The 26,145-nt window shown below is 41.2% G+C and overlaps 1 protein-coding gene across 3 annotated transcripts in view; it reads left to right on the top strand.

The window, feature by feature from the left end:
* The window catches only part of Api5 (apoptosis inhibitor 5), a 26,460-nt gene extending 353 nt beyond the window's left edge, over nt 1-26,107 (top strand). The window contains exons 2-14 of one of the 3 annotated variants that reach the window (NM_007466.3): nt 7,994-8,155; nt 9,695-9,788; nt 10,257-10,322; nt 10,750-10,901; nt 12,037-12,243; nt 12,756-12,860; nt 14,333-14,422; nt 15,356-15,537; nt 16,308-16,401; nt 16,792-16,848; nt 18,887-18,963; nt 19,442-19,578; nt 24,053-26,107. In NM_007466.3, coding sequence (NP_031492.2) covers nt 7,994-8,155; nt 9,695-9,788; nt 10,257-10,322; nt 10,750-10,901; nt 12,037-12,243; nt 12,756-12,860; nt 14,333-14,422; nt 15,356-15,537; nt 16,308-16,401; nt 16,792-16,848; nt 18,887-18,963; nt 19,442-19,578; nt 24,053-24,075 — 1,446 coding nt within the window. In that variant the 3' untranslated portion in view covers nt 24,076-26,107. Of the gene's footprint in view, nt 1-7,993; nt 8,156-9,694; nt 9,789-10,256; nt 10,323-10,749; nt 10,902-12,036; nt 12,244-12,755; nt 12,861-14,332; nt 14,423-15,355; nt 15,538-16,307; nt 16,402-16,791; nt 16,849-18,886; nt 18,964-19,441; nt 19,630-24,047 lie in introns of all 3 variants that reach the window. The other 2 variants (NM_001305258.1, NM_001349003.1) reach the window with 2 other exon arrangements.
* The last annotated feature ends 38 nt before the right edge of the window (nt 26,108-26,145 follow it).

Here is a 26,145-nt window from a genome sequence, read left to right as displayed (position 1 = left end):
CGCGGCCTCGGCCTGCTTGGGAGCGCGCGGCCCCGCAGCACGGTCTTCCCGCGGTCTCCCGGGACCCGGCAGTCAGCCGCGCCGCCTTTCCCGGGCTGTTGATGAAATGGAAAGTTTTCCTCAAGAGATCGAAATTGTCGGTTCTGGAGGCAGAAGTTGGGAAAGATCTAGAAAGAGTCGGATGCAGGGTTTGTGCAAAGCGTGGACGAGGCCCAATTGCCTGGACTTAGATAGGAACTCTCACACGCGGCGGCGGCGGCGGCGTTCGTTCCGAGCGCCTTTTTGCGCCTGTCCCGCACCCAGCTGTGGCGGGCGTTGGAGGCGCGGTAGCGGCTTCGCGCTCTCTCTGGCGATTAGCGATGCGCGAGGAAAGGACACGCGTTTTGTATTATTTCCAGTGGAAGAGTTTTGTGAAGAAAGTCACAGGGAGCAGCAGTGGGGAGGGGAAAGATCCAGCCCCAAATAGAACGTTCTGGGAAGTGCTCTCCGCTCCCTTGGCCCCGGGCGCAGTTTTCTTAAAGCTGTTGAGTTGTTCTTCCAAGCTTTGACACCTTGTGTTGAACCTGAATTGGAAGGTCATGTGCGTGTCCTCTGGGGAAAGAACTCAGTCTGGCCAGGAGGTTTCAGAAATCCATGTTTTCAGTGCTTAGATGCTTTGGTGATGTCTCGGTGTGTACTTCCCACAGCACAGAGAGAGAAAAACATCCTTGAGCTGAGTGATGGAGGAGTCCCTTCCGGTTCCTTAGGACGTGTGCAATTCAAGCAGAACCTCCCTAAGTTTAAGGGGAAGTGGAGGAGGGCGTTGTAGTTTAACCTAGTATTGTGAATGTACCGGCTTCAAATGTCAGACGGCCTTCCTTCCCTACATTCCATGTCTGTGGGGACTTTATTTTCAGAAGTGTGTAGGTTCGCCTTCACAGATGTGTAAACGCTGTTAGGCCAGTTGTAAATAAAGCAGGAATTTTTTTTTTTTTTGTCTTGTCTATGACAAAAAGGAAACTACGATGGTCAGTCAGAGGAATTCATTGTTTCTAGGACAATTGATAGGACAGACTTGGGCAGCATACTTTTGTTGATTGTTTGTGACAGAGTTAGGGAGGAGTGTAGCTGATTGTTCTACCAAAACTTAATTTTGCCGCACATCACCAAGAGAGGCTAGGGCCGGAACCTAGAATAGGAATTCTTGGCCAATATGTGGATGGTGCTCTCCTAAAGAGAGAAATTGGGAAAACTCTGAGACTGTATTTCCTGCTGTTGTGTCCCCTACCCTGTATTTTGCTGAAGTAGGAAAAGTGTGTTTTGACAGCCATTTACATAGAGTACATTAGGGCAGATGGAAGCCAAGCTCATTTTGTATGGGGAGGGACAGGTATCCCTTTGTGGAATGCTTGCAACCACATATGTTTAAGTTGCTCTCCCTTTGCCTTGGGTTTTGGAATATTGTAGACTGCACGGGTTGATCATCCCCAGTCTAAACTCCAGACTGCTCCTGAATGTGCAAGTGTCAGACCTCACTGTGACCTGGATGTGAGAAGGGAGAGTTGCACAGATCCTGTGATACTTAAACATTTTTAGTTTCGTTTTTATTGAGTGTGTGTGTGTGTGTGTGTGTGTGTGTAGCTAGTCATGTGGGTCTGTGTGTGCACATGTATGTGGAGGCCAAGGCTGACATGGGGTGTCTTCCTCATTTCCTATTTACCTTACTCTGAGACAGATTCTCTGAGTGAATCTGGAGTCCATCCATTCTACCAGACTGACTGACTGTCAGACAAGCCCCGCAAACCCTCCTGTGCCTGCCACCCAAGTGCTGGGATTATTGATCCACACTGTGAACCAAACTTTTCAGTGTGTTCTGGGGATTGAACTCAAGTCTTCATGATGACAAAGCAAGCATTTTGCCTGCTGAGTTACCTGCCCCCACCCACACCCTCATGTTATCTTTATGACTTTAAAAAAAAAAGCTAGGTTGACTTGATCACCTTCTTCAAGAGGTCAAAAATGTCTTTCTCAAGGCAAAACTGCTGTTTAGGAAGAGCGTTAAGAGACAGAAGCTGACAAGGAAGAGACCTGTTTTTTAGCTCAATTGAGTGCTGGCAGTCTGATGGATGCAGTTTTTTGAGCGTCTGCCAGGTACTAAGCACTGGGCATTGGGACCTAACCTAGTGTGATGACCCACAGATGGTAGGTCGTCAGCATCTTCATGACACTGATGCCGAGAGCCATCAGTTAGACACAGATGGCGGCATAACCAGCACAGTGAGTCCTGCCCGCATCTTTTAGAGAAAATGCCTGAAAGTGCTTACCAAAAAAGCCACAGCGGGCTGTAGGGTGCTGCTGCAGTTGTAACTGTCAAAGGCAAGAGATAGCTTAGTAGAGAAGACACCATCATCCGTTGTAGAAATATACCTTGTTTGTTTTACAAAATAAATTTTCATGTTACATTCCCTAGCTGATTGCTATGTGAACCCTTCCGAAACTGGCAGTTTAGATCAGTTGTCTTTAATTTGATTTTTCAGCTCTTATATGGCAAAGTACTCTTCCCCATTCTGAGTCAACACTCTTTCAAAGCAGCATTCCCAAATACAAGGAAAAACCCAGTCTTCTGAAGAATAAATACCAGGAGAGATGTGTCCACATGTGTCCCTACGTGGAGAGGCTGGAATCCCCTTTATCAGCCCACAGGAGCTGTTCACCTTGTTTTATGAAAGTCTCTGGGACCTGAAGCAGCAAGCTCCAGGGTCCTCCTGCCTCCACTTTCATTGGGATTATAAGCAGTGCCACCATGCCTGCTAGTCCCTCCCCTAAGTCTAGCTAGTCCCTCCCCTAAGTCTAGCTAGTCCCTCCCCTAAGTCTAGCTAGTCCCTCCCCTAAGTCTTATTAGTAATGTCTCTGAAGACATTCAGATCCTTTTCATCCTCCTATTTTTTTTAATGATCTTTAAAATTTTTATTGCTTTGTACATGTGAGTTTTGCTAGAAGAGGGTATCAGATTCCCTGGCACTGGAGCTATCGACAGTGGTGGGCCTCATGGATGCTAGGAGTCCAGCTCCCTCGTGAAGAGCAGCCAGCATTCAGACACCTAGCCATCTCTCCAGTCCTTTTGGAACCTCCTTAACTATCTTTGTGTACTTATTAATGGTATTTCGTGTTTGTATTTTATTTCATGTATGGATTTTCTTATTCCTTTACTAATTATAATTGTGGGAATAATCGTTAAATCCTTACACTGTACCTTGTCTTCTAAAAATATTTCTTAAAGTAGAAGAAATACGAAGAAGCATCTGTAAAACATTTACAAGGTCCATCTCTGATAAATGAAAAGAGCTTTTTAATAGACAGAGCCTGCATTCCTAATAAGCAGATTGCAGGTGATCAATTCTAAATGACGTGTTAATGCTCCAGTCTTCTGTCCCTGTCTCTTCCGTGTTTGACTACTCCTGCCTCCCCCCTGTGACTCTGCCCCTTCAACTCCCTCCTCGCTGCACACAGCATGAGAGTGATGTGCAACCCACCCTGATTTCTTTTCTTTTCTTTTTTTTTTTGGTTTTTCGAGACAGGGTCTCTGTATAGCCCTGGCTGTCTTGGAACTCACTTTGTAGACCAGGTTGGCCTCAAACTCAGAAATCCACCTGCCTCTGCCTCCCAAGTGCTGGGATTAAAGGTGTGCACCACCACCGCCCGGCCCCTTATTTCATATTTTAACTTAGTTCTAAAATGTGAAGATTTAACTTGGTCTGGTGGAACACTCCTATATTCTGAAGGAGGAAGTCTAGGCCAGCCTAGGCTGTATAACAAGTTCCAGCCAGCCTGACCTACATAGTGATATTCTGTCTTTTAGGAACTTTTCACGTCACCTGCCATGAAGCTTCATGACCTGAGTACAATCTCTTACCTTCATGGTGGAAAGAGAGAACCAACTACCTCAGGTTTTCTTTTGACCTTCATAAACTACCTTAGCATGTGTGTCAGACAACTGTTAGGGACAGGCAGTGAGTGGGCTGCTCTGAGATGCTGCATAATCCCAAAGCTCAGATTTGTCTTCCTGTTCCCTGATGCGGAGTGTATTGTCTCCTGCATGGAGGAGGACTTGCTTTGCTGACTGGAGTTTCTTTTAGTAGCTTCAGTTTGTATGATTAAACTACAGCCAAGGACCACGTTCCTGAAAAATAAATGAAAACACTAGTACCTAATAGTACCAAGTGCAAACTCCCATTACATCAAGGACAAAGCCGTAGTATAGGTTAGCTGAAACATTTTCTTTCTTTCAGGGTTCTGTTGTATTTGAGGTTATTTTGCACTGCTAGGTGTGGAACCCAGTGCCAGGCAAGGGTGGCACCACTGAGGGACACCCAGCCCCTTCATCTTTTTTCTTATTCAAAAATCTGTTAAAATCCTGTCCTTCACCTAATCTCTGACCACATAATGCAGGCTGCCTGACCATCTGCAGCGTATTTTGTTTTCTTAGTACATAGTAATTATATGCAATGTGACATTTGTATGTATATGTATATAGTTTATTTTGATCATACCCTGTTCTCTTTCTTTCTACTGACCCCTTCTTTTACCCAGCTAGTCCTTCTACTTTCAAGTTTTGTTTGTGACCCAGTGAATTTCATCTGGATTACACAAGAGTATAGATGAGGCATTTACAGGAGCATAAGTACTTTACCAGAGCCTTCACCATCAAAGAAAACTTCTTTCCCTTCCTCTGGCAACCAGTAAATACTTACAGATCCTCAGGGAGGGGTGAGGCCTCATGAGTCCCTTCCCATTCTATGATAGGCTGTTGATGGCCCAGTCTTGTGCACATGACAGTTGCTGTGAATTGCAGGATGTTTCAACACTTCACTCCATCCTCTAGAACTTGTGTTCTTTCTACCTTCCCTACTGTGATGCTCCCTGAGCCGGGAGGGGGATAACATACCTCCCATTGATTGCTGAGTATTCAACAGTCACTTAGTCACAGTATTTGACCACTTAAGCGTCTCTGCTGTTGCTATTCCCCACTGTAGACAGAAGCTTCTCTGAGCAGTGCTGACAGCGACACTAACCTACACAGATAAGTATAATTGCTTAGGCAGAAATTTGATGGACATGTGTCCATTTAGCAAAAGAATAACTATAGTTTACCCTACTTGACCCTATAACTTTCCCAGCCATAGGCTTCTGACCAGGTTCACAGTACAAGCTGTGAATTCCTTCCTATGGAGCCAGCCTCAATTCCAGTCGGAAAGAAGTTGGTTACTTACATTAACAGACTCACCACTGTTTCTCCAGTGGGGATATCTTGCCTTCCCTGTCAAGAGTTCACAACTAAGTGTGACTGTTGATGACAAGTCTCCCTCTACATCCTGCAGACTCTTCAGCACTCTGAGGGCTGGCCAGCAGGAAGGAAACTTCCAGCTTATTTCAGCCTGATTTCTTTATGGCCTGCAACCAAAACAGGCTTATCAGCAGTAAGTCTTATCACCTACTTCTGGTGGGCTGCCAATCACAATGGCAATTATCTGTTGTGTTTGGGGAACCTTAGAGGCCTCCCTGAGCCACAATGCATAGGGAAGGAGCCGCCCACCTCTGGCACTTGGGTTTTTATTTAATTACCTCCATCTTTTGAGGATGTCCAGAAGACAACCTCTGTTCAAACTCTGTCCTTCTTAAATTAGCTTACCAATTACCTACTCCCTTATGCTTTTGCATACATCCTTGGTTTTGGTTGCACTCCCACTCTCCCCTCTTCCCTATCTCTGCCTCACTCCCACATCACATTTTCTATGCCTTCATACATACAGTTTCTTAGAATACATTGATGAAAATGGCTCAAATTGTAACTTATATTTTTCTTGAAGTAATACTTTTAAGGAATTTAGAGTTGTGTTTTAATTATTGAAACATACCAAAACGTGATTTTAGAAATGCATCCAAGTATTGATGAGGTGGTTCAGGGGCTAAAAATACTTGTTGGTCTTGCCAAGCGAGGACCCTGTTTCAATTCCCAGCACCAATATAATGGCTCACAACTGTCCTATTACTCTAGTTTAGAGGATCTGCTCTTCTGGCCTCTTTGGACACATACACACTAAGTATTTACAGCTAATGCTTCTGATATTTTCTGAGACAGTGTCTTATCGTGTAATTGGCTAGCCTGAAACTCTCTATGTAGACACCGTGAACTCATGTGGAACGAACAGCCATGCTGGAAGAGGGATGGACAGAGCTATGCATGATTGGTAATATTTAATGCTGGGGATAGTCCAACCTACCACTAAGTCACTGGTTGCTGAAGATACTACTTCTGTTTTATTTTCTACATTAGTGACAAGTAGAAGGCTGAAGAGAGGTCTGCATTGGTAAAGTGCCACCCACACAAGGCCCTGAGTTCAGATACCTAACATGCACAGAAAAGCTCAGCATGGTGACTTGGGTCTTACCCTAAGCCTGAGCATTTGGGGAGGTGGAGACAGGTGGTCCTTGGAGCTCACTGGCTAGCCAGTCTGTGAGCCCTGGGATCAGCAAGAAGTAATGTGGAGAGGGGCTGGAAAGGTGGAAGGCTCAGCAATTAAGAGCACATACTGCTCTTGCAGAGGATCCAGGTTTGGTTCTAGCACCCATATCAGCCAGGCAGCTCACAGCCACATGTAAGTTCAGCTCCAGGGGATCCCATGCCATCTTCTGACCTCTGCAGTCACCACACACACATTGAACACACACATACAAAGATGTACGCACATATACCTAAGTAAAAATCCATAGTTAAGAAATGAGGTAGAGAGCAGTAGAGGAAGACACCCAATATCATCACACTGTCTCACGAGCTTGCACACACATGTGCGCTGTCATCACTGATATACTTTAGGAACACCAAAAAGAGAACTCATTCCAGTGTGATAGTTAGAAGACAGTCATTCAAAGAGCTGGCATGATGTCATTGGATTTTTGCACTGTGTAAGTGGTAATCAGGTGACACGTGTTGGCAATCATTGCTTAGTTCTTTAATGAAACATTGACTTCTGGATTAGAGTTAATTCTTACTGAACTTGTATTCATATGTCCATACAGAAGTCTTAGTCTCTATTTTTGGCATTACTTGCGAACATGATCAGTGTCATGTAATGAAAGGACCAGTTTGGAGGTAGCTTATGGGAATGGGCTGGAGAAGTGGCTCAGTGGTTAAGAGCACTGACTGCTCTTCTAGAGGTCCTGAGTTCAATTCCCAGCAACCACATGGTGGTTCACAACACATCTGTAATGGGATCTGATGTCCTCTTCTGGTGGGTCTGAAGACAACTAGCCTGGTCTACAGAGTGAGTTCCAGGACAGCCAGGGCTACACAGAGAAACCCTGTCTCCAAAAAAAAAAAAAAAAAAGTTTATTTGATGGAAATAAGTGAGCTTTAGTGTATTGTCATGTGCAGTATTAGAATTTGTCTTTATCCAAAATTGGCTGGCTATACAAATTACTACTGCTTTCACATTCTAAAATATAAGATGAAATTAAACTTCCCTAGGATTATTTAATTTCAGAAATGTGTTCCTTTCACCTTCCTCAAAATACTAATTAGAAGCAGGTTCCTGTGGGTGGGAGACAGGGTGAGACAAGGTCTTGCATGTGCACCTCAGGCTGTCTTCAAACTTGCTACCTTCTGCCCCAGCCTGAGAAATGCAAGCATTACAGGTGTGTAGCACTATGCCTGGCCACAGGAACGTTTTTCTTTTTTGTAAGTAAATGTAACATAACTTTGAGGATTCTACAGTATCTCCCCACTTTTAAAGCATGACACACTTTCAAGGCTTGGACTTAAAATTACGGTCGTGTTTTTCTTTTCCGGTTGATAGTGGGAATGGGCAATAGGGAGTAGAGAAATCAAGTAGAAAGGTTGTGTCCAATTTAAGTAGTAAAACTAGTGTTTGTAAACATCTGAAGCATTTGTGTGTGTGCAGTTTGTCTCCCTTAGCTTCTAGTCCTTCAGTATTGTTCCATCTCCTCCTCTTTCCAGCATAAAGATGCCTACCAAGTGATACTGGATGGCGTGAAAGGCGGCACCAAGGAAAAGCGATTAGCAGCTCAGTTTATACCAAAATTCTTTAAGCATTTTCCAGAGCTGGCTGATTCTGCTATCAATGCACAGTTAGACCTCTGTGAGGATGAAGATGTGTCAGTAAGTTTATGATTGACATTTGAGTAAGCATTTTATTATCTATGTAAAAGTAGCATGATCAAAATAGCAATCATTAGTCTATAGTCTGCTGTCATAGTATGGTCACATTGTATCAGACCCAGTGTGAATGCTACAACTGAGAAAATACTAATAACTTTATTACCTTGTATTTATGAAAAATATATAGAATAACAAATTTTTTATTTTGTTTTTTCATTATCCACTGTTGAAAATGGAATGTAGCCTACATCTTAGATTGTTCATAGTTCATATGAAATTAGATTTTTAATGCATTTTTATACCTACAAATTTACTATATATGTCATAAAAATAGTTGGTCACTGTAATATCTATAACTGATTTACCAGATTAAGAATAAATCCTTTTCCTATAGACAAGGATTAACATTTGGCATTTCTAGTTACTTGTGCAGGTTTCTGAGATTTTTTTTGAGCTATTAGCTCTTAACTTTCCATGTGAAATGAGTGAATCACTAGCTCCTCTTGCAGTGTTGTTAGACGGAAACTGCATCATTTTTAATATGAGAGCTAGTAAATTGGAGTCTTGTTCATTCAAATTTAAGTAGTCAGCATGGAAGATTCTAAAATAATTCCTGGTCAAGGCTCTGTCATGGATGCTGTTCTAAAGGAACAGTGTATTAACATGCCTAAAAGTCATTATCCAGCAGTTGAATGGAAGTTACATACAAGCATGTGTGTAGTTACTCACCTCTCTGCTCCAGTCCTTTACTTACCGTCCCTTTCAGCTTCATTTGTCTTAGGTACTCTGTGACAGCTGAGTGGTAAATTGAGCAGTGGGACATATCTGTGCTCCAGTTATTCAGGAGGCTGAGGCAAGGGATCACCTAAGCCAAGAAGTGTGTGACCAGTCTCACAACACAGCAGTACCATGTCTCAGCAACAAACAGAGGGAACAGAACTGTTTTTAAAACTGTATTCCATCTCATCTTTGTGGCAGGAGAGATAGCTCAGCAGTTAAGAGCACTATTGCTCCTCTAGAGAAGCTGCTGTCCCAGCTCCCACAGGCACTCACCGTGGCCTTCAACTGTAGTTCCTGTGGATCCAGTGCCCTCTTCTGTCCTTCTGTCCTCTCTGGGCACCAGCACATAGTGCAGACACACACATATACACACAGAGATAAAAATAAAAGAAAAAAATCTTTAAATAATAAACTCATCTTTGTGGCTGGTGAGGTAGCTGAGCGAGTACTTTGCACATAAGCCTAACAACCTGATTCCAGTCCACAGAACCCACATAAGGTGGGACGGATGAGCCAGCCTCACAGAGTTGTGTTCCGACCCCACATGCACATAAATGCTGTTTGTATCCCTCTTTTCCATCATTCACACACATGAACAATAATTTAAAATCTTAAGAAAAAAACATACTTTATAATTCATGTGTTTCTTAAGATGGTTTCTTCCTGGTTTTAGTTGTCCTAAAAGCTTAGTTTGTTGTTGTTTTTTTATGATGCCATTTTAGTTATTTTTTTTTTTTGTCTGTTTGAAATCTTGCCCAGATACGACGTCAAGCAATTAAAGAGCTGCCTCAGTTTGCCACAGGAGAAAACCTTCCTAGAGTAGCAGATATACTGACCCAGCTTCTGCAGACAGGTGAGAGGTTCTTTTGTTGCCTTTTACTGTAAATATTCTCTCTGGAATATTGGCTCTACTTCGCTTTGTTTTGCTCGGGTGGTGGGCATGGAGGTCCTGCCTCTGTCAGATGACGTTGGCCCTCTCTCGTTCAGTATTGTGACCCTCACTGATAACTGGATCTGTGAGGCTTGTTTTGTTCTTAGTCCTGTTTATAGCAGCATAATGGTGAGCTTGTCTTCAGACTTGAAGCAGTCATCATTTCACCTGTTTCCTACGGTGAAGCACTTGTGCAGTCTTAGCATTCAAGGTTCATGGTCATGGCCAGGAATGTTCTCTACCCTTGTAAGGGAGCGGTGTGTCCCCCGAGAGTGGCGCTTAGGTATAGGTGGCTTGGTAAAACTGTTGAATCTTAACCTTGAAAATGAAAGCGAGTGAGGTAATTTATTCCTTACTCACTGTGCTGTGTGCTGTTGTTTCTCTCCCCAGATGACTCTGCAGAATTTAACCTGGTGAACAATGCTCTGCTAAGTATATTTAAGATGGATGCAAAAGGTAAAGGCAGTTTTTCTAAGTCATGGCTCAAAGCCGTAGGAAGCCAGGGAACTTGGGCTTTGCTAAGAGGTCTCTTTCATAAAAGTAATGACCTATCCTGAAAAAGGGCCTCCCAACTTGGATGTTTGTGGCTTTCCAATAGAAGTAATTGTTTAAAAATAAACAAACATAACAGTTTAAATTTCCCCTAGAAATGTATCGAAAAGTTTCTTTTGCAACTTTAAAGAAATTCTTCCAAAATACCTGAGTTTGTTACTGAGGGTGACAAAGGTCCGTCATGCTAAAGCTGATGCCCCGGGAGCAAAGCCTGCTGGGAACGTGTCAGACTGACGTTAGCCAGCACTGGCCATATTCAGGGTTTGTTTGTTTGAACAGTGATGAAGTTCATGTGAACGCGTCACACTATACACTTGCTCTTGTGTCACAGGAACGTTAGGTGGCTTGTTTAGCCAGATTCTTCAAGGAGAAGACATTGTTAGAGAACGAGCAATTAAATTCCTGTCCACAAAACTCAAGACGCTCCCAGATGAGGTGTTGACTAAGGAAGTGGAGGAACTCATACTCACTGAGTCCAAGAAGGTTTGTTGTCGTCGGGGCCGTGGGATCCCTGGGCTATCCATGCTGGGGGGGCTTTAGGCAGAAGTGACAGATCCCTCTGCAGAAGGGCTTACCGTAAATAGCTTGTATGGGTCACTCTTTCACGCATGGCCCGTGCTGATGTGAAGGGTTTAGTCACACTGAAACCCTTTGGGTTGCTGTCCTACTGCTCCTTACTCTGCTCTCTCAATATTCTGGAGATTTTAAAATGAAATAGTAGAATGAAAAAAAATGGAAATAATAAGCTTTTATCATTGCCTGTAAAACCTTCCCAATATGAGAACTTATGTGTTAGCTGCTTTGCTTACCTCATTTCCGTGACAAAATATCAGACAAAAACAACTTGAGGGAAAAAAAGGTTTGTTTTGGGCCACAGTTGCGGGCAGTTTGTCATCTGTCACAGTAATAGGAACTTGATGCAACTGGTGACATTGTATCCACGGTCAAGAATCAAGGAGAGAAATGCTTATACTTAGCTAGTGGTCTCTTTATCCTCCTCACACCCCAGCCTGTGAATGGTACCTCCCACAGCAGTTAACCTTTTGTCATTGCCAAACTTGGGGAACAATTTTCTTTTAACGAAAATTTAGCCTCTTCTCTCATGACATCACTGACTGGAAAGACTGCTGCTGAGAAGGTGGGAGTGTTCTTCCCTGCCATGTCCTGTCGTCGTCCGAGTAGAAAGGGTCCTAATTGCAAGCTTTAGTGAGTGTAAGTGTGGTCCCACTGATACAGGAGACTGACAGGCTACTTAGTTGTAGGAGGCTGGACTTAACAGTTTTCTAGAGAATTTCTTAGTCACTTCTACACTCCCCACCCCCTCCAAGAGCCATTTTATGTATCTTTCTTACTCAATCTGTGAAATTTTAATCTGTAGATACATTGTAAATCTGTTGCTGTGTATGTTGGCAATGCCTTGTATGTCAAAAACAATTTTTTTACATCAAGATTTTCTTAAAAATAACTCTGGTCCTCTTAGAGAATACAGCTTTTCCTTTGAACTTAAATCTGGCCTTTTGGCAAACAGAAGCATCAGTCTGTAGCAGAAGTAGTGCTGCTCTGGATAATGAGCTCTGCCTCTCATTCAAATGCTGTTCTTCTCGATTGCGTTTTCTAGGTCCTAGAAGACGTGACTGGTGAAGAGTTTGTTTTGTTCATGAAGATACTGTCTGGGTTGAAAAGCTTACAGACAGTGAGTGGACGACAGCAGCTGGTGGAGCTGGTGGCGGAACAGGCTGACCTGGAGCAGGCCTTCAGCCCCTCAGACCCCGACTGTGTGGACAGACTACTGCAGTGCACGCGGCAGGCTGTGCCTCTCTTCTCCGTGAGCTCTTTGTTCCATGTTGATGATACTTGGGTCACTCTTGAGTCTGCCTGTATTCATTTACTTGAACACTCCTCAGACCTTCCCGTAAAAGCATCCTTAGCATAGTGGGGCAAACAGAAAGCAGAGCGGCACTGGAAGAACCCAAGGCAGCAAGACATTTCTCTAAGGGCTTGCTTAGGAGCTTTGCAAAAATTGTAAGAACTTGCATTCTGTCTCCGTGTTTGCCCTACGTGAGTTTTCTGAAATAGATGTGCCCTAGTTTGAAAAACATGAAGGATGTATACTTTTGGGAAATATGCAGTGTGTAAATAGTACACTGACATGTCACTAAATTTTACCTGAGAGTCAAAAAAGGCATTCAAGATCTGTCGATGTCCGGATGTTCCCAATAACCTTGCAAGGAAGGCCACAGAATGTTAAGATACTAAGTCCATGCTTTTTGATGGCAGTCTGCTATTGATCTTTGAAAAAAGACTTGTGACTTTTATTTCTTGCATTCTTTTTTACAGAAAAATGTGCATTCTACAAGATTTGTGACGTATTTCTGTGAGCAAGTTCTCCCTAACCTCAGCACCCTGACCACCCCAGTGGAAGGCCTCGATATACAGCTGGAGGTAAGAGACCATTCCTGCTTTAAAAAGCATAGCAAAGCTAGGCCCAGTTTTTAGGAGAAATGGGAGTCACTGACTTAGATCTGGTTTCCAGGAGTGTAACTGAAAGGTCTAGCAGTGGCTAGCCAGTAATCTCCTAAGGCAAGAATTAATTGCATAGAAATGATTTATGAGTTCCATTGCAGCTGCTGTGACAGGGCAGCACTTCCTGTAAATGTCATTGTATGAAGTTTATACCTTTAAGGCCTAAATACTTTTAAATAAGGAACTTAATTCATGACAAGTTTTCATACAGATTTAAACTAGATTAGGCCAGTTAGACGGTTCAAGCAGGTAAAGGTGTTGCCCACTAAGCCTAATGACCTAAGTTTTGTCCCCAGAAACTACATTGTAGAAGGAGAGAATAGACTCCTGAAAGTTGTTGTATGAACTCCACATGTACAGGCACATGTCAATACACACAAATTACAAGCATTAAAAATAAACTAGAAAGCCGGGCATGGTGGCAAATGCCTGTAATCCCAGCACTTGGGAGGCAGAGACAGGTGGATTTCTGAGTTCGAGGCCAGCCTGGTCTACAAAGTGAGTTCCAGGACAGCCAGGGCAATACAGAGAAACCATGTCTCGAAAGACCAAAAATAAATAAATAAATAAATAAATAAATAAATAAACAAACAAACAAACTAGTTTTAACACCACATATTCCGTACCCCCGTCCTCCAGTGGAGTGAATACTCTCCTTTGTTGGCTGTCAGCTGTAGCAGGCGCAGGTATCATGGGATCTGTTGTGGTGTTTGCACTACCTCTCCTCCACCAGTGTTTGACTTTACTCAAATCCTGAATCACACCGTGTGGCACAGCACCAGGCTCTGCAAACAGCCGTGATGGTAGGGAATTGACTGAAAACCTGGAAATGGATATGCCATTTCCTTCGGCTACCTCTAGAGCAGGGGATTTGAGTATATGCTGCACAGTAGTGTGCATCAGATGTCCTGTGCACAGCCTGAGATTGGAAGCAGCAGGATGAACATTTCAGATACTGGCAGTTACTAATATTTCCATATAGTTACTAGAGTCTAACTTCAATAGCAAGAACCTACTGTAAATTTGAGTGGTTGCTGTTGCAGATTCTGAGTGCTAATTGGAAGATTAATGTATTTATCATTTTTTTTCATTGTACCTAAGCATGAGCCCATAGTAGAAAGAAACATGGCTATTTTTTTTCCTCCCTTCTTGCAGATGTGTTGGGAATTTGGATACCTAGATATGCATATTATGACTGTACTAAGGGCCTTCACTTTCTTTAATGTTTAATTGTAAGATTTCATCTCTAGGGATTTATTTTATCCAGTTCTAACATGATTCTGAGAAGCTTAATTGAAAACAACCAGTCTTTTAAAGGTTTATAGAATTCCTCTCATTCATAGCTCCTGCTCATTTAAAAATAGTCCTAAGAGTAAATTTGTGTGTTTCAGGTATTAAAGTTGTTGGCAGAGATGAGTTCATTTTGTGGTGACATGGAAAAACTAGAAACAAATTTAAGAAAACTGTTTGATAAGTTATTGGTAAGAACTTTCTTCTTTCCTTGTGATACGGTCAATTTTTTAGCCTTAATATATTATCAACTTTTAGAATGTGAAAACTAGCTTGAATTTTGCCTTGAATATTAATTCTAGTTGAGTACTCTGGCCTTGTGTTTCCTCTTTTGTAAGGAAGTCTCTTTGGATTTCCAAGCTGCTGATTCTTTGCATAAAGATCACCCATGATTTAGAGGCTAGATCACCCCCTTCCTTCCAAATCAAATGATATTGTGTCTGTGAAAAAGAAAGCATCACTAACTCTTCTGATTGTGCTAAATAGTCTAAAAACTGTAGTTGGCATTGCAAAGGTCATTTGTTCCAGGCCACCAACTAGGTAGCTGCCTAAGGCCAAGTAGCTGTAGCAACCAGGAAATAGTCTGTCGTTTAGTTTGTAATTGTGGAGAAAATAGGCCATCTGATAAAAATCATTATCAGCATCACTGAGTGACTCTCCTGTTTGATGTGAGCAGTTACATAAATGGCCAGAGATAAGCCTCAGGCCCTTGGCATCTAAGGAGTCATTTAGCATCTGCTGCTTCCAGATTTTCAGTATCTATTGCGTGTTGTAAGGCTGACATTGAATGCCTTTGTCACACTTTCAGTGTAAAGAGTACAAACTTAAAACAGTATGGACTTTAGAAAAAAAATTTTAATTAAGAATGTAGTCTTGGTGTACATTGAACATTGGTGCTTACTGCCCAATGTTAGCTCTTTCCACTTTGGATATTAGTGGTGGCAGCTGTAACATAGGTTCATGACAGCTGATGTGTCAGATCCTTGGTCCAATAGGTCCTAGCTCAATTTCTAGTCTGTTTCTAGTGTTCTGTGTCTTAAAATCATGCTTTACAATTACACAGGTATCTCTTTATAGCAAGAGTCTTTAGAACAGACTGCAAACATCTGCTCTCTCCTCCTTAGGAGTATATGCCTCTCCCTCCAGAAGAAGCAGAAAATGGGGAGAATGCTGGTAATGAGGAGCCCAAGCTGCAGTTCAGTTATGTGGAGTGCTTATTGTACAGTTTTCATCAGTTGGGGCGAAAACTTCCAGACTTCTTAACAGCCAAACTGAATGCAGAAAAACTCAAGGATTTCAAAATTAGGTAATATATGACAGAAGTGGCTTAGTCCTTAACAAAAATGGAAAAAGCTCTCAGGGTTTTTATTTGTTTTATAAGATCTGATTCTTCCCACTCTTCCTTATATAGGATGAGAATCCAAAAGCCACGTTTGTGAACATTTCACAGATGTGGGAGTTTAGGTCCCTGCTGGGAAATGAACTCTTGACTCTTCTCTCTTGACCTGTGTCTTGGGCATGGTCCCGGCTGATTAACTCCTCCGATGTTTCTCACCTGTTAAATCTGAATGACAGTCGGGATGTGAATAGGCTTGTACAACGCCCAGCACCTAGTAGGGATTGCGTACCTATATCCACAGTTGTTGATAATATTCAACAGGATTAGGATTAGTGGAGGAGCAGTGCTAGACAAGTTAATGGTTCATTTTTATAAGGATACTTTCCATAAACAAAATTTCAGTGCTTGACCCATACTTGCCACTTGCTACTACCCTCTAATTTCCCACTGGGAGTTGTTTACTATATGATCAGTCAGGCAGCATGGCCTTACAGACTGTAGTATCAGCCAGTTAGGAAGCTGAGATAGAAAAGGCACTTGGCCATCTGGACAGCATAATAAGTCTATCTCAGCAGCAAATGTTTGCTGAAATACTAGATCAGAAACTAATAACATAAGAAAGTATTCTTTTGTTGTTCACGTAGCCATTTTCTGCACTGTGCATTGTTTTGCCACAGAAAATTACTTAAGAACAAAATTGAAGTGATGAGTTACTGATTAAATACTTTGTCATTTAGGTTGCAGTACTTTGCACGGGGCCTGCAGGTTTATATCAGACAACTTCGCTTGGCTCTCCAGGGTAAAACAGGCGAGGCCTTAAAAACAGAGGAGGTAAGAATGCTGACTGCCACAGACGTTGTCAGTTCCAGTGACTGACTCTGACCATTGCTGGGATTTGGTGTCCCTTGATCTTTCATAATAAAACCACTTAGTGAAATCTTTTCACTTTTCATTACAAATTCCTGTAATATATGCTGGTTTCCTTTAAAATACTTCTTATATAACTCCATGTTGTATTTTTTAGGTAAATTGCAGTTTGGCCTGTCAAAGAAGCATGGTTGATTTGCATGGAGTAGAGAAATTGGGGGGGGTGGGAGGGAGAGAAACATAGATTTAAACCTCTACTTAGGAATTTCTACCTAGAGATGTGAATTTGGTTCCATACAGAATGGTATGTGTGCACAGAAATTACTGAATTTTAATTTTGTGTTCCCTTTACAGAACAAGATAAAAGTTGTTGCACTGAAAATAACAAACAATATCAATGTTTTAATCAAGGTGAGTCCTTTTTTCTCCCTATTCTTGCAGCTAGCTAGAGTCAGTGCAAGAGGTTTCCATGTGTCTGCAAAGGGGAGATGTCATTTCCTTCCTAAGATTTGCTCTTTTGAAGCTTTATAGTTCTGTATGGTACTAAGTGACACTTCTGAAGCTAACCTCAATTAAAAAGGATGAAAAGTATGAGAGAGCAGTGAGCAGATAGAATTAGACTTAGAGTAGCTTAAAGTTCTGGTGGTTTGGGGTTTGTTTGTCTGTTTCTTGGGACACGACACTCTTGACTTCTTTTTAATGGTATATTTTTATTTTATATGCATTGGTGTTTTGCCTGCATATATCTGTGTGAGAGTGTTAAATCCTTATAACTGGAGTTACAGATAGTGTGAGCTGCCATATAGGTGCTAGGAATTGAACTCTGGAAGAGCAGTCAGCACTTTTAACCAGTGAGCCATCTCTGCAGCCCCCAGTTCTGGTGGTCTTAATGTTATTGGGCCTTTTTGAATGGGCAGGTGATATGCAACACATGAAATGTTCTTTTCTGTGACACTTTTTGTAAGCTTATCTGTGTAATACACTCGAGAGTTTTGTGGACTGCAAGTTAATGACAACTTGCCTTTAAGTTACAATTGTCTTCCTGTTCTTTTCTTCCCTAAATATCTACTAGTGTGTTTGTAACACGCAGAGCATAAACCTAGCAGTAAGGACAAGTATGCCTTCAGCTAATGTAGTAGAAATGCTATGGAGAAAATGAGTGTCATCTTGCCAAGAAGTAAAAAGGCATTCAAAGCAGAAGTCAGTGCATGTGTGGTTTGCTTTGTAAGTCCACTACTCAAGAGGGAGAGGCAGAGAATCATCAAAAGTTCAAGACAGGCTAGACAATAAGTGAAACCCTGACTCAACTATTGAATTTACAACTCCTAATGAAAGCTTTATGATATATATCTGCTACCATTTATTACCTGGTGTCTTAGTCAGGGTTTCTATTCCTGCACAAACATCATGACCAAGAAGCAAGTTGGGGAGAAAAGGGTTTATTCAGCTTACACTTCCACATTGCTGTTCATCACCAAGGAAGTCAGGACTGGAGCTCAAGCAGGTCAGGAAGCAGGAGCATGAAGAGGCCATGGAGGGATGTTACTTACTGGCTTGCTTCTCCTGGCTCGCTCAGCCTGCTTTCTTATAGAACTCAAAACTACCAGCCCAGGGATGGCATTACCCACAAGGAGCCCCTCCCCACTTGATCACTAATTGAGAAAATGCCTTACAGCTGGATCTCATGGAGGCATTTCCTCAACTGAAGCTCCTTTTTCTGTGATAACTCCAGCTGTGTCAAGTTGACACAAAACTAGCCAGTACACCTGGGTTAGATCAACACCTGTGTAAAAAGCCATGCAGAGTGGTACAGGCCTGTAATACCAGTACTGGGGAGTCAGAGACATGAGGATCTCTTAAACTCACTGGCCAATCAGTCTAATAGAGTCTCTGAGTCCCAGGTTCCGTCAAAGATCCTGTCTGAAAAACTAAAGTGAAAGAGTATTCAGGAAGACACCTGGCCCCAGCCTCTGACACCCTCCACACATTCACACGTACACATGTGCATGAGCACAGAGGATTAAATGTTTTCATTCAATTGAAGCACCCTAGTGACTGCCTTTATGAAAGAGGAAAGCTTTCTTGGTTGGTTTTGTTCATTGAAATTGTTAAATACTGATGTCACATCCTAAAGTTTGGGGCTATTTTAAAGGGAAAAAAATAGCTAAGATTTAAATCACATATAAAACAGTGTTAGTAGAAGAATTGGTATCTTTTACAATAAAATGGTCTCCATTTTCTTAGGGAATTTTCTTTGGGTCTCTGTTCAAGTGGAAGCACAAGAAATAAAAGCTTTCCCTCCTAACACATTTTCTTTGAACCAGTGCCTTGCACAAAGCCAGTCTAAGATGTGTTTTCCTGCCTCCTCTCCTTGCCCACTACTTCCTTAATCAACATATCCACTAGAAGTCTTGGCTGATTTTGGTTTGTTTGTTTTTGTTTTCTCCAGGATCTCTTCCACATTCCTCCTTCTTATAAGAGCACAGTAACATTGTCCTGGAAACCTGTGCAGAAAGTTGAGATTGGGTAAGAAATGGATTTTAAAGAGATTCACAGTCAAATCCTGAGTTCAGTTGCTGCTTTTAATTTTACAAGAGAGCACATTGTTAGTTAACTTATTCTAAAGAAACTGTTAAAATATGACAGAAAGAAAGAGGATTTACAGTACCAAGTTGTTGCAGAGCCTTGCAAAGTGGGTGGTGGGTATAACCCTGGAGGGTTTGGGTATGTTTGTATTCCTGTCGCATCACTAGACTTTGTTTGCAGCTTAGTACAGCGAGGAGAGCATATTTCTTTGAAGGACTGTTAAGCCTTGTAAATACCTATAAATTTATGTATAACTATAAGCCAACAGATACTGTGATAGCATGGAACTTTACTTATTTTCTGATGTGACTATTCTCATTCGTAGATCTTCTACAGTAAAGCTCACAGGCTAATTTAGAATTGTTGTAACTTGGCATAATACAGTGCTTTGTCATTTTTGCTTTCCCCACTGTTACAGGCAAAAGAGAACCAGTGAAGATACAAGTTCAGGTTCACCACCTAAGAAGTCTCCAGGAGGACCAAAAAGAGATGCCAGACAGATTTATAATCCTCCGAGTGGAAAGTACAGCAGCAATCTGAGCAACTTTAATTATGGTGAGCGTTTTCGTTTGGGTACAAGCAGTTCAAGAGATTAGTTAGAAAGTGGTACGTGCTTTTAATTGTGAATTATATATATAGTATCATAGTTCTCTTAGGTGGTTTATCTGAGTTAGCCTGCAAAAACGGCCATTGGGGAAATAATTATATCCCATTTCTCTATAACTCTTGTGCACTTACTGAGTGAAGTATGTGATACCTAAGCACTTGAAAAAGAAAATATGCCAGCTATTTTAAGAGAAACCCACAGAAACTGGAAGTTGTCGTGAACTTGTGTTGTGTACACTCCATGAAAAGAAAAAAATAACTCTGTCAGGTGTGGTGGGGAGAGTCCACTCAGGTCTAGCGGAAAGAGAGGTCATAGAAATGGAGGCAGATGACTGAGCATCGTGCGCCCGGGAAGATATTATAGTCTACCTTTGCCCAAATGCAGTCTTCTGTCATCGCTTCTAGTCCTCCTTGTCTAGGAGAACTTTCTTCCCACCTGGCCATTCTCTGTGAAGGCTCTCGGGTCAGTAATGAAGTCTGTTTTTTACTAGCTTTTCCCCACACGAATCATTTTTAAAGGAATGTGGGGCATAATGGCACATGCCTATAATCCCAGCACTCAAGAGGATAAGGCCTCAGAGGATCATAAGCTCGAGGCAAGCCTGAGCTAAGTAACAAGACCAAAAGGCTCAACAGGGCAGAGACAGTCCACCTAACCAACCCCTCCTCTTGCGTAGGAAAAGCTTACTACCGGCAACCACAACTCCAGAGAGGCAGAGGCAGGAGGAGTTCAAGGCCATCTTCATTCATGTAGCTGCATTGAGTGAAGCTCAAAAATAAATGCTCAAAATAGAGATGACAGGCTATAATAATACCTTTGTAGTGTTTTACAACTCATAGGTCAGCCTAGGCTACTTGAGACCCTGTCTCAATGATACCAGTATTAGCAACAATCATAACAGCAATCAAACAAGAATGCTGTTTATCTTGATTGCTAATTGCAGTCAATTCTACAATTCTGTTTGCTAAGTACATTCTGAGCCACATTTAACTTTATACTCCAGATTTCTGTTTCTAAGGTGAGATAATTGTAGCGGGAAGTAAAATCCTCTTGTGATGGCTGAATTCCTCTGACCTTTGACAGTGGTCAAATCCCTTTTGACCAGACAGGTTGGAAAAAGCCAGTTTTAGACTGAGAAATGAACCCTCCCATATAAATGAGCTCTTACAGCCTTCTTTAAGGAGTGCACCGAATCTTGGTACTCATATAACTGCATATACATGTGCATATGCACATTTGCTTATGTGAAAAATAGGGATAGCAGAGTTCTTAGGAACTTAGGTAAGAATGGTTTTGAGAGGATTTGGTAATGAAAAGCAGTCTTTGTTGTTTTATTACATCAAATACTATCTTCTGATATTTTTTGACTTAATGTGATATCTGTAAAATCTGAAAATCAGCAGTTAGATGCTATGAGGAAATAGCATGAACGAAAGTAATCATGATATTTTGCACAGCACATAAAGAAATGTATTTCTCTGTAACTTGAATAGTTACATGGTGAGTATGAGTTTCGAAACATAAAGATTTTGTCTCACAGAACCCACAGCTTGATATAAGGTGGAGAACAAATGCAGAAAATGTAACACATAGTTTGTATGCCAGTAAACTAGGATGTAAATATATTTTAATTTTAAAAGCTGCAAAAAAAAAAAAAAAAGAGTCACAAGTAAATAGAAGTGGGGGTGTTTTTATTAAAAATCTGAACCGGGTGTGGTGTTGCACACCTTTAATCTCTGAGTTTGAGCCCAGCCTGGTCTACAAAGTGAGTTCCAGGACAGCCAGGGAATACAGAGAAACCCTGTCTTAAAAACACAAATAAAATAAAATAAAATAAAAATATGAAAGAGGGGGGAACAGGTATGGTGGTATACACCTTTAATCTCAGCACTTGGGAGGCAGGGACAGGCATGTCTACATAGCAAGTTCCATAACAGCCAGAACTACATAATAAAGAAACCTGTCTCCAAAAACAAACAGTAAATAAATAAATAAAATCAATTTTTTAAATTGTTTAAAAAATAGGCACTTTACTTAACAAAAAAGCTAAGAGTCATGGTTTAAGCTACTTGGAAATCTTCATTATGTTAAAAGGCAAAATGGTGTGCAAAGTAGATACAACTCCTTTGTTTTAGGACTTAAGGACACGGTCTCCCAGTGTTTTACACTGTCCTGTTGAGCATGGCCATGTTGTTGTGTTCTCACAGTCACAATTTAAAGGGTTTTCTTGACTTCACGTTTCCCATTCAGTTTAAACCCATTTCTCTGTCCAGCTTTAGGATATGACTGATGAGTGTCGAGTGATAGTTTTTCTTGTCCAGATGTGGGGTTTGGTTCCCACAGATGAGCTCACTTGCCTGGAGCATGTTCCATCACATTAGTTGTAGATAGATGCTCACTTCAGTTTTCTTCTTGCTCACAGAATTCCCCAATAGGCCAAGAGTTCTCATACGTTCTACAGCTTGTTCCTGCCGTTCTTTTTCTTTTGTTGTTTCTAGGCTATAAGTATATTCCTGGGGCATATTTGAATTGTTAGTAGCTTTTTTCCAGCGGTTAGGAATGGAGCTTACAGCATTTGCCTCCATATTCAAAGCCCTGGCACAAAATTTTTTTTAAAAATGTGAAGTTAAGGTGAACTTGAAATCACTGGTCACTAAAATGCTAATTGTCCTTTAGGATGAGGCTCACCAAAAAGAAGAAACTTGAGTGGAATCCTGTATGTTAACCTTAGCTGCATTAAGATCAAAAATAAATGTTCAAAATAGAGAGATGACAGACTGTGATGATACTTTTGAATAGCTGAAGGCAGCTCTGGCCTTTGTATTAAAACTAAAATTTTGTTGTTTGGATTCCTTTGAGAAGCTAGACAACGTTCTGTGCATCTTTCATACTCAGAAAAAAAATAATTAAAAAATGTAAAGGTTAGTTTTGATAGTCTGTTGGTGAAAAACACTTTATTGATGCATAGCAAATAATTCTGTACATTAGCACGCTAAGCGTGTTGATACTTAAGGAAAATTATTTTTGTGGACTGGTATGTAGTTCAGTATAAGGAAGTCCTTGTCTCTTACACCTAAGAAGAATGTGGGAGCAGTGAGAAAGAATCAATCATGCCATGCACCTTAAATATAAACAAATGCAGTAGTGAGAGAGAGCTGGCTAAAGGTCACTGCATCTGTCACTGACAGATCACCGTCAGCAACCACCGTGGTACTCTCAAAGCTGACCATTATGGGTAGTTTAAAATATGCAATATGACTAACTAAAGACCTATAGCTTTCTGTTGTTGTATTAAGCATCTTGAAGTAAGTATATCTATCCTAACACTTGTCACCTTTGACTATGTTGTCTAGTGCACTAAACATGTTAACTTCATTAAAGTGAGTTGCATATCAATCCATGAATAAAATTGTCATTGTACAAGAATTGACCGAGTCAGGCTCCATTACAGAGAAATATTGGCTAAGTTGGAGCTGTTTAGTTAGTTTTCTGTCTCAGAATTGAAATCTTTTTCCTTTTTGAGAAAAAGGGAGATTCGTCAGAAAATCACCTAATAAGCAATAAGGTCAGAAATTTTATAGTGAACACAAAATTGACCTAAAAGGTGTTTTTCAAGATATCAAGATTGTAGATCAGAAAGATCAGTACCAGCCTTGATTACTGTTGGCAAGATTGCTGCAGTGAGGAAGTCTGAAGTTCAACAGATTTGATTTCATATACCATGATGAACAGTCCAGCTTTGCTGATAACTTCAGTGTTCTTCACTGGAACATCTTTTGAACTAATTCCTCTTGGTTTTGTTCTCTCTGTACCTTGACTTTCAGCAAATGATGTACTGTGCTCATTCAGAGTATCTGTGTGTGTGACACATAGCTTTTTGAGAGCTCTGGGGAACTCAGATAGCTCATGAAGTAATAGAAAGGCTCATTACTGAACCTGCACTTAACATGAGGGTCAATTCTGTAGATGGTGAGAAAGACACTGCCTGTGTATCACATGAAAAGGCAGCCTCATTATCCAAAACAGTTGGAAGTTTAAGATACTTCTCATATATAAAGACAAGCAGTTTTTGTTACATTAATTCTTTAGTAAATGCAGGTATTTTTATCCTGTTACTCTTTGATAATGATAAGCACCAAAATAGAAATTAACAAGTATGGTTATGCTAACGTTGCTTTGAAACAGCTTTGCTAATGAGAATGGTTTAGTCAAACCTCTGTGAAGTTTCTGGCACTTTGCTGTTTTCCTCTCTACCTCTGTAAATACATGGACAGAGTGAATTTTGAAGATAGTGGCAGAATGTCACTTTTGCTTTTATAAACCCTGCTGCTGTTTTCAGAACTAAAAGCTATATTCTTCTGTTTGCTGAACCATGACGCCCTGAGCAAGACCTAAACCACTGTTCGCTTTTTCGTAGAGCAGAGAGGAGCCTTCAGGGGAAATAGAGGTGGCCGAGGTTGGGGAACACGAGGAAATCGAAGTCGAGGAAGACTCTACTGATTGTGACGTCACATTCTTCAGCATTGTCATGAGATTAATATACTTAAATCTACTACTCATTGGATTGCCGGGGATGTCCCTTTAAAAGGACTGCTGCCTTCAGCTGAAAATGTAATGTTCTTTCTACCTTTGTATGTATGATCTACTTTTGTAAAAGACCATGGTTGTGTCCAAGGTAAAACCACAACAATATTTTTGGATGCTTTGTCTGCAGCCTTGACTTGTTTTCACAATATCCTCACTATCCAGACTTCATCTTGTGAATCTTGCTTTTACACATCTTGATGGTTTGTCACTGAGATCTGACTCTATTGGAAAAGTCAGTCTAGCCTGTGATCTGGTGAAGATCATCACTCTTGAAACGTTACTGTTCTCCTCCCCATTCCGTTAGGTTTCTGCCCAACACATGGAGAAGAGTTAAGAGCAGTCTTAACCTTCTGCTTTCATTGTTTTCTAAGGAAGCTGCTAGGCAGTGTTGTCGCATTCCTGCCAAGTCATAGAAATGAAGCACCAGCTTCTCACAGTGTACAGGCGATGCCAGCCTTTTAGAAAGAACTTGCTTTGCATTGCCCCTTCAGTCTTCTCCATATTTTGGGATACAGCTTTGAACACAGGGTCTTATTATTTGAATAGGAGTACATGTGCATAATATACGTACAGACATAAGCATATGTTGTGTGTGTATATATGCATGCTATGGAACTTGAGTGTACAACCAATCAATACATTAAATTCTCGGAAGGGGTCCTCTGACATAGCGATTATCCCTTTGAGGCTGAATCCATTACTGACTTGGTATCTAGGTTTTCACTCCAGTAGGGAGGAATTTCAGTCAGCTGAACTTACAGATTATTATTGTTGTTTAAAACTAAAAAACAAAGGCTGTTTTTACAGAGACAAATTTAAAGACCCTTGTTGGTGAAATACAGCCAGATCTGGTGTACATACAGGTTCCCACAGGATCTGCTAGTGTAATGTAGGATTTGGAGACTTAATAACCAGGGCTACCCAGGAGTGTGACTTGGTGACATAGTACCATAAAAGTTGCTCACTCCGCTTGCTTTTGCCACTTTCAAATTTTAACTTCTCAGGTTATTAATCAGATTATTGTGTAAGTTAGCCAATAGTCTTTAGATTAAGGCAACAGACGGGAGGTTCGTGGAGTGTCTCATGTTGGGCATTTTTAGTAGCCCAGACTCTGTTCTTCATTTGAATGTTTCACACATTTTTGTTCACAGTTAATCTTCCAAGTTTACTATTCAAGTCAGAAATTCAGATGACATTTCTAGTGGTTTGCTGTTTTGGTTTTTTATGTTTTTTGGTTTTTTTTGAGGTTTCATTTCTTACACAGGTGTCTTCATCACCATCACTTCTACACTGGGGGAAAAACAATCTCCTTTGTGAGAATCACTGCATGTATTTATGGCGAAAATATTTCTGAAAGTCTAGAGTGATACAAGTGAGCACAAGAAGTTGGTCAGCTTGCCTATGGAGTGCTGGCAATAAACTCTGAACATTCCACAAGCCTGAGCTGAACCTAGGCTCCCTTGGAAGCTGAACAGACATAGGAACATGGGATTGCCAGCTGAATCCTGTGACCATCTAGTTATGGACCTCAGAGATAGATCAGCGTGGCCTAAAGCCATTTCAAGTACAAAAATGAATTGGACTATAGCAACATAAATTTGAACACAGTAACTTTTCCTCTTTGCCTGAGGGCATTTGTAAACTCGGCAGAAGTAACTTGACCTCATGTCTACTGCAGAGCTCACTGCATTCACCCCTCCTCATCCTTTGCTTCCTTCCCCTTGCCTAGTCAGTAGTTCATAACTTAGTGTTCCTTTTGCTTCAGAAATCTGAAAGAAAATCTTCATGCCATGAATCTTTTTCTTCCGCAAGGACACCTGTGTCTCCCTTGTTTAAATAAATGTAAATGCTCCCTTATGCTTTTGAAATAAATTTCCTTTTGTAATTTTGTTTTGTGTCTTAATGTGTTATAATTATAACTTAGGATT

Source organism: Mus musculus, chromosome 2, assembly GCF_000001635.26.
Source record: "Mus musculus strain C57BL/6J chromosome 2, GRCm38.p6 C57BL/6J".
Taxonomy (NCBI): domain Eukaryota; kingdom Metazoa; phylum Chordata; class Mammalia; order Rodentia; family Muridae; genus Mus; species Mus musculus.
This window is presented reverse-complemented; position numbering and strand designations above follow the sequence as displayed.